The 10,744-nt window shown below is 36.5% G+C and overlaps 1 protein-coding gene and 1 long non-coding RNA gene across 2 annotated transcripts; both read right to left on the bottom strand.

The window, feature by feature from the left end:
- Positions 1–5,161: 5,161 nt before the first annotated feature.
- Positions 5,162–8,923, bottom strand: LOC114541890. The gene is made up of 3 exons (XR_003689391.1): positions 8,755–8,923; positions 8,235–8,284; positions 5,162–5,819 (listed from the first exon to the last, which is right to left on the bottom strand). It is a non-coding gene; the product is annotated as an uncharacterized LOC114541890 (long non-coding RNA).
- Positions 8,924–8,976: 53 nt separating this feature from the next.
- LOC114541889 lies at positions 8,977–10,326 on the bottom strand. Its single transcript, XM_028561689.1, has 2 exons — positions 9,349–10,326; positions 8,977–9,253 (listed from the first exon to the last, which is right to left on the bottom strand). The coding sequence occupies exons 1-2, from the start codon at positions 10,101–10,103 to the stop codon at positions 9,199–9,201; spliced, it is 810 nt and encodes a 269-aa protein (XP_028417490.1). The 5' UTR covers positions 10,104–10,326; the 3' UTR covers positions 8,977–9,198.
- Between the last annotated feature and the right edge of the window lie 418 nt (positions 10,327–10,744).

The following is a 10,744-nucleotide window of genomic DNA, read 5'->3' as shown; positions in this document are numbered from 1 at the left end:
AAAGGAAGACTGAACAGAGGGACTGGGCATCGGCGTCAATCTAACGTTAATTGGGGTAGAACCATATTCATATATTCTGTTACGCCAGGATGATTTCTTTTGAAAGTGAGTTGTTTTCAAAAGAAATTAACAAGGCACAGCAGATATGAATATGGTCCCCCTCAATTAACGTCAGATTGACGCCAATGACTGGGGGAACGGGTGAGAAGATGGTCGTGGGTAAGTGCAAAAAGGAAGGATTACAAGTTGATAGAAGGAGAGAATAGTTGATAGGGATCGCTGTATAAGGGACAACATAAACCAGACAACAAGGAAAACAGCCAAAACAATCGTTGCCTTCACAAACTTGATAGTATGTGTACAGAAGGGGGTGTCAAAAATGGCCAAAAATGCGCCACGTAATTTGTGAACGGCCAATAGAGAGGTGTGAACAATTTGCTTTGCAATATGTTGACAAAATGGACACCGTATACTAATTGGTTTAGTAAAAACGCATAGAAGAACGATGGTTCAAAAGCCTCTGTATAAGAAAACTTTTTTTACTGCGGAAAAATGTCCACCATGACCCACCATGTTTCTGCACACGTAACATGGCTGAAATCACTAAATTTTCAAACTCGTTATTCGCTCGTGGTTTGCTAAATATTCTTGATGTATTGCATGTAGGCATTGCTTTTCCAATGATTTGAAAGTGCCGTCTAATTTATGTATTGCCCAATCTAGTAAGGTATGGGTATTAATGCAAACCGTGAAAATCATCATTTTATGGAGTGTTTGGGTATAATGGCATGTTCCTTCCCCTTACAAAAAAGGTATGCAACCCATCATCATTTCGCGCACGGAGTTAAAAGTTTGTTTACAGTGTGGAGAGAACAAATTGGTTCAATTAGATTTTGTCTGCGGTGAACGAACTCATTTCCTAATTCAGCGCTGTGAAAAGAAATTTCTATATATATACTATATATACTACATTTCAATGTTGTACGTAGTTGTTGACGGCGGACTTGCTTAAGTCATCGACAGTCCCCTTTTAGGATTTATATAAATATAAAGGTGGCAAAAATTGTTCGAATAAGGCAAGCCATCCCGGACGAAGTTGACCAGGAGGTATCAAACAAACAGCAAACGGAATTCCCAGTAGCAATCAAAGTAGAATCTTTGGCTGATGATATGGTCGCTCCTATTGAAGAGATAGTAGATTTTACACCGATGGAACAAGTGAAACATCCCCACTCAATGGTATTCTATTCATATTCTACAGTTTTGGACCTAGCTTGTCCTCAGGTATCGCCTCGGTTTGGCTACGTTTTGCTGCGTATAGTGTACGTTTTAGACATGTAAAAACAATTAAGTAGGTTCAGAGGTACACAGGCAACGAAGGCTGGAAATATCTTCCCGGATCGAACGTAGGTACCCAAGAGCTGCCACTGGTAGTTTGGGGCGTATATGACCTCGTGTTTTATATGTATAACATGCAAATGATGACAAATGGTTGGTCTCTTACAAACTACCTGCCAAGGTATATATATTAAATATATTTATATAATACATCTAATTATATATATCTAATCAAACAAAGGGATTAAAACTTTACACTTTTCATACGTTTGTCGTAAAGGCCAAACGTAAGGTGTCTATAAGCAGACGATGTTCACAGACCATTAAAACACCCCTTTGAAAAGGATCTATATAAGAGCTGATTTTATTCATTAGTGACTATTGAAAATGGAGACACAGAGTATATATATACCTTTACAGTTTCCCCCATCCGATACTGGCTCTTTGGAGAAACAGGAACTCATTGGTAATCTGCGCGATGAGTTCAATCGTGATGTCTGCTCCACCATTCAGATTCATACGACGAATCCTAAGAAAACGGAACGTGAACACGTAGCGTTTCTAATCATATAAAAATATGCGTTTTTAGCAGACAAACTTGGGTCAGGAACAGTAAGTTTACAAGCCTATGTCATGTACGTATAATATGCTAGTTAGTTAGCACCCTAGGTCATTTCGTAATGCTCAAAGGCCTGAATAAATCCTCTACATACCCTCCTTCAAAACCGTCGCGTATTTTTGTATAGTATACAGTATAAAAAGATATGACTCTTCAACGGAAGATACCAAATGACCTATAATAAATATATTAAAATGATTTTATTGCAGGCTTCATGGGAACAAGCAAACAAAAATAGATTTAAAAACCAACGAAGAAAAAAGAGAAGTAGGAGTACTGTGACACTCGAAGGGGTATTTAGCCCTTATACGTAATGCACTTACATAAAATCACCAGGTTCCGTGAGCTTTTGTTCGAACCGTTATATTGTTTTCCTTCTTTTTATCCTAAGTGAAATTTCACTATACTTCGGTTTTAGCATCACTCACATTCACACTTGCTCACTTAATTCAAATTGGAAAGTGACTCCAAACGAATAGCCGGGTCGTCTAAACTGTCGGTGTTGTCGGAAGCAACTGAAGTCGAGACGGCAGAAACCTGCAGGGAACATGTGGTAGCGATAAAGAAGGAGATGGCCAAAAGTCGAAACAAAAACGTAGACCTGAGTAAAGAATTAATGGAGGTCCATTTCCCTTCCAGGAGGCACGAAATCCTTCGTACGCCTAAAACTCTTGAAAACGTCTTGGAAGAGTATCCGGCACTGACACTTGTGTCCGAGGTAAACTAATAATAGCTATCTTCAGTTTTCTGATTTTAAATTTCGGATCTTTGCCACATAGAAATTGTTTGCACGACGCCCGTCTTTAGCATCGTTGTGGTAGAATGGTTGGTGATGCTTATACGCAAAGGTAAAAATTCCATTGGAGTGTTTTTGCCTAGTCTAAAAACCCTATAACGAACTATGTTATTCACCGCTTGTTACCTTCATATGTAGCGTTGAAGCTCCGATTTGTGTTGCAAGTGGTTGAAATATATGATGTAGATATTCTTGCTTTTACTTCAGCTGAAAGCAGAGTTTCACAGAATAATGGGGATGACTGGAACAAAAAAAAATGGTCAAAACGTTCGAAACTGAAATCTAGGCAAAGTTGCTCAACCTAGTTTAAAAGAAAAAGGTTATTTCCGGGGTGAAAAAAAGTAAGAATGAAATCACGCTTGGCATTTTTGCATGCAAAATCGCTAGTTTGCCATTCAATATGGCATGCGGTATACCCCCAAAATGTTTGCGCCACGTTCATTTGAGTCAGTGGTGTACCGCCCAAGAATATTTAATTAAGTAAACATGGCGGCTGTTTCAAATGTGCGATTTTCGTTGGAAGAAGTGTTAAAACAAGACATCTTCAACGAAAACGCCGTTGAACAGCCGTCAAACTCTTTGACAAAAGTTCAGGAGGCAATTGAGAGTTTGGCAGTTGAGCGTGGGTGCAGCAATGCAGAGGCTGTCACTGGGGCAAGTGTTGAGCAAGTTCAAGCTATGCTTGAACTTGCAACAAGCCATGGAGAATCTGGGCTGAAATTGCTGGCAATTCCCATCAATGTCGGCCCTATTTTGCAGCGAGAATCACGTTTGTGGTTAAATTGGATTCGGCGACGGGTTGGTGGTAGAAGGAGCATTCGGAACCCGTATTATGGGGAAATTACGAGGGATATGCCTTACGAGGTTTTCACGGCGTTGTGTCGAATTGTTCGGGGGATGGATGGTTTCGTGGCACCTTTTTGTTATCAATGCGTCTTGTGAACGAGTTGTTTGTTTTACTATCTGGCTTGTCGATAGATGAAGTTGCCGATTACTTTAAGAGATGTTTTTCTGGCAATCGAAAGGGTCACACAGCGGCAGTTATTATAACCGAGGTGAAAGACTTTGTTTTTATTTACAAGAAAAGGCCTGGAAAACTAGTCATCGGTTTTAATTATGGTGAATGGAATGTAAATGGAGTTCCTCAGCATGTATGCTAACATTTCTTTAATCTATGAAAAACGTTTTAACATAGGCACGTTCTTACAGTTGTGAAAATTCAGAGCATTGTTTAAATCATTTTAGGCAAAATTTTGGTAATGTAACTGCAAACATGATTAATCATTTCAGGCAATTATATTACTAAAATTATCAAAATCTGAATTGTTCTCAGTGCACTTTGATGAAATATGCTTAGTTTAGTTAATTTAATCTGATGTTGGCTTTTATAATGCACTTCATTGCCAAGTTTTCACAACTGTTAAGAACCATGTCAAAGCCAGGGCTGTAACTAGAACGATAATTGGGGTGGTGTTTATTCATATATTCAGTTCTGCCCGACGGATTTCTTTTGTAAGTGCAATAGCTCACAATGGAAATCCGTCGGGCAGAACTGAATATATGAATAACCACCCCCCCAATTATCGTTCTAGTTACGATCCTGGTCAAAGCTCTACATTCCTTTTTAACTATATCAAAGTAATAATCCTTATATAGCTGGATATTGCCTCCAAAATCATAGATTTACATACTAATATTTTGAAGGCAAACCAGCAGACAAATATATGTGAACTTCCCTTTTAATGACTAGTTTTCCAGTTGCTTTTTCAGTCAGAAAATCAAACTGCTGCCAGATAGTAAATCAAACAACTCAAATAATGTCAAGAACAAAACACAATTTTAGGGTTTTTTTGCCACAGCCACCCCCAACAATTTGATAAAAAAATCAATTTTCTTCTGCCACCATTTTAAGAAAAAGAAACAATAAATACATTTTTAATGTATTTATGTTACAATACATTTAAAATGTATTTATAGTCCTCTTTTTGATTTTAACTAAATGGTACTGCATGACTTTGTCTATCATTAAGCTGCAATGGTCCTCTAAGATTCCACATTGAAAAGAAAAATCATCAGGACTTTTTCAGAAAAATATAACTAGGATGCACTGAGATTTTTACCCTTTGGATACTAGTGGATACTTGAATACTAGTGGAGAGAATGGAGCTTTGAAGAGTTTATACAAATGAGTATAGGTTTACAACACAAGTTTTTGTCTTAATATATATCTATTCCAAAAATAGAAATCAAACATACATATTTCATGCAAAAATTACAAAACTAATACACTAATAATCAAGATGTATGCAACATATGCATAGCATATTCCTGTGTATTTAACATACACAGTTATGTAAAATGTTACTGTTCATATTTTTTTTATATTGTAAATACATTTAGGTTAAGACATTGCAAGTAACCTGAACACTATTTAAAACTAATAGCACTGATTTCAATACTTTGTCAAACTAATATACTAAGTACACACTTAAAAAACATCAGGTTGATGCAATATTGATATGAACATGATTGATCAATGTTGTGCGGCCGACATTGTTCAGAGTTGTTATTAAGATGTATTAGCATATTCCAGTGTGCTTACATACACAGTTAGTATGTTACTGTATATTTTAGATTTGTACATTATTTGGTTAAAGCCCACTTATATAGTGTTGTTATATTGTAAATACATTTGAGACATTGCAACTAATCAGAACAATAATCAAAACTAATAACAGTGCTAAATATTTCCGGTTTATAGTTAAATTTCTCATATATACACAATTGTGTACGTTTATATGGTCAAATATATTAATAACATATATTGGACATTAATAAGAAAGAATATCACAATCATGACAGGGTATTTCTTTTAAGCATCAAGTTGGAGTATGACACATGCCATAAATAGAATGAATCATGATAAACATTTCTCTCAATCATTAAAACTTATATCAATTCTGCTGATGTACTCACACAAAAGAGCAAATCCTGCTAAATGATTGTTCGATTTCATGCATGATTCGAGTCGGCGTCACAACACATTTTCATCAAAATTGTTTTTGACTATAAAATGTTGAAAAGCATTACGTATAAATTTAGTGATTTACGCTATTAATATAAGCGTGTATGTCTGAAACATGTATACCGGCTATAGCCTAAGTACATGGATTGTAATTCAGTGGCAATCCATGTACTGCTTCCTGCAGAGTAAGATAGGTTAACTCATTCAGCTGTGGAAACATGAGGTAGATTTGAATTAAGTTCAATGGTCGTACTTAATCATACTGACTTAAATTTTAAAGGCCCACACGAGCAGTTTTCTCTTAGAAGTTTCAGCTCTTTGCAAGGTGCACACGAGCAAATTACTCTCGACAAGGAGCTAGGTTGACAAAAAAAATAATCGTCTGTGTGGGGCTAAAGGCCTACACAAACCGGATGAGATCCGGCCAACGCGACGCGATTTTTACGAATTCAGTTTTTATAACTATAAACCGCTAATTTTGACAACGCAATAATATTCTTGGTAATACGATTGAAGGTACATTTTGACTACTCTGGTGCCCATATATCGCAAAAGGTCCTTTAAGAATTGAATTAATTGTTTCTGAAAATAAAAAAATTCGCGTCGCATTATGGCGAATCGCGTCCAGAGTATGCAGGCCGTACAGACTACGCGCGACAAAGGTTGCCAAACCGGGCATGGCATGCATGTGAACACAGATTGAATTGAAAATCATCTGGGTATTATCACAGAACGTCTTTCTTAAGCAATAAAGTTCGCTTATCGTGCAAACATTATGTTTATAAATTTATCCTGAACGAACTTATTTCAAAGTAGAAAATGAATCATTTATGCCGCTAGCTTGCATGTTTGGTCAACAAACCTTCACATTTAGAAACGTTCCCAATGGCAATGACAGGTTATAAATCAGTTTAAAAAGGGGTTACAGCGGATTGACCGGATTCTGCACATTGCGGTTCTGCTCATAAATTTGGGGGCTCCATGATTCAATTGCCTAAGCCTAAGGGCAGATTCCACCATCTCGTTTTTACAGGTACAAACACGCACATAAATATTTAAAACCTTCAAAGTTTTTATATAATAATTTTATGCCAGAAAAACATAACAAATCTTCAAAAGAGTCCAACGCAATGCAACTATTCAATCGCAAATTTTTGAAAGTATCATTTAAATTATTTAAATTGCAGCGTGTACATATAGGTGCACAAAACGCGACAGTTGAAAGCAGCCCAAATTTCGCATGTTTTGAATTTCTTCGAACATAAACTTTCATTTAAAAAAGTTAGTGTAATGAAATGGTAATACTAGTAAATATTCGGACAGAACAAGATGTTTTAAGATACATAGTGATTCAAAATGTAAACAAAGCCTTTCTTTACATTACAGACTGCATGTAACCCAGCTTTAAACAACAAGATATAATATCCACATGAAATTAATCAGTTACTTCGTTACGTACAGACAAGATGAAAAACGCAACACCACGTGACACAAACGTAACACAAACGAGCAGCGTAACACCGCATCAACATTCAACACTATGGAAATACGAAACAATGAACGACACATCACGAAACAAACGACAGAATAAAACAAAAGAACAAATGAGAACGCTGTTCGAGTACCCTTAGGGAATATAATACCCCTGACACTCTTCAACTATAGTCGCGTGGTATTATTATAGCCCTGTTTACACTACGCGCGATATTTGGCACGGCACGGATAAATCTGGTACCCGTACCATTTTTATCCGTGCTTGGACGATCTATTTAGGTAGTCCAAGTACTTGTAAAAGTGACACGGCCGGAATTTTATCTGTGCCCTACAGTGTAAACGGAGCTTTAAGATTTCTTTAATTGAAATTATAAGTTCACGGCGATCAGCTAAATAATCCATCGCAATTATCGCTACTATACCGGATACCATCGCTAGTTTAATTAATGAAAGTAATCATCAATCTAGCGTCTTCATCACCTCTTATATATTTTGTTTCTTATACAGTGGAACCCGACTATACGACAATTCCTTTTTTGTGACAAAAACTATAAATTTTTCGTGTCGACAATTCTTTTTTTGTGACAAAAACTATAAAGTCGTCGTGCACGCGTTTTCCAATACGCGTGCACGACGACTTTTGATGTCACATATTGTCTAATTAAAATTAATGAAATTACAGTACATGCTGTTGAATTTGACATGTGTATAATTTCCATTCGAAATTAGGCCTTTAGGGTCATTATTAAACCCTTTTTCATGTTTTATTCTTCGGAAACAGTTGTCAATCGTGTTAACACACTTCGCTAACATAAATACCCTGAAAACGTGTATTTCTTTGTTTCTGAGTATTCGATACATTTCGCTGCGATATGGTTGAAATGGAACCGGGCCTTACCAATGGTCATATTGACGGAATTCCACTGTATACATGCAGTACAGTATTTAAAAAAACGACTTACATTTCTCCAAGCTTTCCTTTATCTTGTTCCTTAGTTCGTTACCACAAAACCTACACAACATTAACATTATTATAACCATGTTTACGCAACCAAATTAAAGAAATGTATTCGTGATGGAAAACCTGTTGCCACCTATGGCTATATGCAGTATTTGCACAGTACTTTGAGATAGCTATATGCTTTGCTTCTCGTCCTTCCATTGAGTTTAAACCCAGCCCCAACCCATAACGTTCCTTCATTACTTTTGTGTGAACAGGAACAACAAAACCTAAAGTCCACACAGTTGGATTCACTTTCAGATATAGCCAGTAACCACGATGGAAATTTTCACAATGTTTCTTTAGTTCTCTTACCTGCTCATCAGTAATATTTACCCGACTAAATAAAGCAACTGCATTTCGCAAGCAAAGGCAGAGATAAGCATGAACGTGAAGTATATTAGAGGTTATTCCAGAAACACCATTTTCAAGCACATCAATGAGAAACATAAAGTTGTGTAAAAACATGCGAGAGTCCTTACCTGTGAATCTATAGTTGAACGTCATTCCATCAAGCTTTGCGTTTTCGTCGTACCACCGTATGATACGTTTCGCCAGCCTATTCAGGTTACACTTTGATCTTAAAACATTAACAAACTTGTAAAATGGTGTTTCTGGTAGAACCTGAGAAAAAGATGAAGGTAAGTTAGGTTTTGACATTTCAATCGCTTTTTAAAAGATAACGATGAGCTAAGGCACATGCGTTATTTTTTAAATGAAGCGGTTCGACATGAGCTCTGTCTATTAGCTCAGCCACCAAAGGAACAAATTTTTGGCGGCTTTTCTGCTTAGCAATGAAAGTCGTCACATTTGTTCGTTTGGTTGCGGCTTTGACATTCTTCCTTTGAAGTTGTTTTTTGAAGTCAGAAACTTTTTTCGCCTGTTTGATCCTTTCCGAGTATTTCCACGGTTTCCAGGTATCGTTTTTATTTCGCCCGAAGGTTCCTTTTCCGTTTACCGACAAGGACTCCTGATTTACATCTGCAAAAGTGGAAAAGTACGTAGCACTATTAGTAAGCTCCCCAGCTAAAAAACAAAGCATTTTCATATCGTTTGGCAGTTCTGAAAATACAAACTTGACTTCAACGCTTTCTTCTTTAGCTAGAACAGAGTAAGACTTGCTTTCAATTCGTTTAATATCAATCATAAGTTTACCCAAGAAACGTTTTACCGGTACACAGTTTTCTGAACAGTTAGCTCTAAAAAGAAGAAAATTTTCGTTGCTACTCAATACGCCTTGTCCAATGTTAAGAAAACTTACCAACCATGAACATGCTGAATCATCTCTTCCAAAAGGTGCACCATCTCCACCCAGAGCAATATGAAATGTATTCGGCTCACCGAAGTTAACAATTTGATACTCACCATTGTTCAAATAAAAATTAGCTAGTCTTACAAGAAGATCTTCAATATCCCTGTAACATCCGTTGACTTTCTCACATTCATCCATACCATTGCACAAATTTTCACGAACACTAAACAACTCACCAATATCAATGGATTTTATATACCGCATTAACCTGTCATAGGGAACAAGGCGAGGGGTGGGACAGTTGGCAACCTTAATACGCGCAGCCCGCTTACTACCTACTACCTGCTTGTATGAATTAGCCTTATAAACTCTCCTATACTTATCTTTACCCATAATACCCTTGCTATAATATACTGCAATTGACCGCAACATATTGTCATTTGATCTTTCATACTTCTTTAAATCTTCTTTGTATATCTTCGGTAAAACCTTATTCTTGATCTTGCTACACTTTTCCATTCCTTCAACAATATCTTCCTCCTTACATTTCCTATCTAATGTCTCCAACATATTGCACATGCTGCTACCATGGTTTCTTTCCTCCGCTTTCTACCTGTAGACTCCACACAACCTTCCCCTGTTGGTTTGCTCTTACGTCTAGTAACTGCCTTCTCGCCTATACTAAAGCTTCCTTCCTGTTCTTCCTGCTTATCATCAACTAATTCAGCCTTGATGTTATCTAGGTCTTCAATTTCATTCACCAATCTATTTACCTGCATATATAAAGTTGAACATAACTGATACTTGTTTAGTAAAATGTTTTAAACTAAAAAACATAGCATAATTCTGAAAGATGTACAATGTTGTTTTAATCATGCCTGTGCCAATTTATAGCCAGTACCATGCAAGGCCTGTAAGTTTTAATAATAAAAAATAAAACGGAACAAAGGCAAAATCTAAGGAATTCATCAATTTCATATATTTCCTAACTAGTTATGAACACACAACCACAGCATCTGCCAAATTACTGGACATATTTATATATAATGCCACTCTCACGCCCAATGATAGACTATTATTAATTTGATTGTTAAAGAAAATTCTACATCAATTTTGTTTAATTTTATAAGCTTTATCACAATGTATAATTCACATGTCAAACACCATTATTTTATAACACTATTTGCGCTATCCTTATATATTTTGATTTTACAATCACA

This window comes from Dendronephthya gigantea, unplaced genomic scaffold (assembly GCF_004324835.1).
Source record: "Dendronephthya gigantea isolate DGI-Jeju-01 unplaced genomic scaffold, DenGig_1.0 000318F, whole genome shotgun sequence".
Lineage (NCBI taxonomy): Eukaryota > Metazoa > Cnidaria > Anthozoa > Malacalcyonacea > Nephtheidae > Dendronephthya > Dendronephthya gigantea.
Note: the sequence above shows the minus strand (reverse complement) of the source record. Positions and strands in the feature narration are given on the sequence as shown.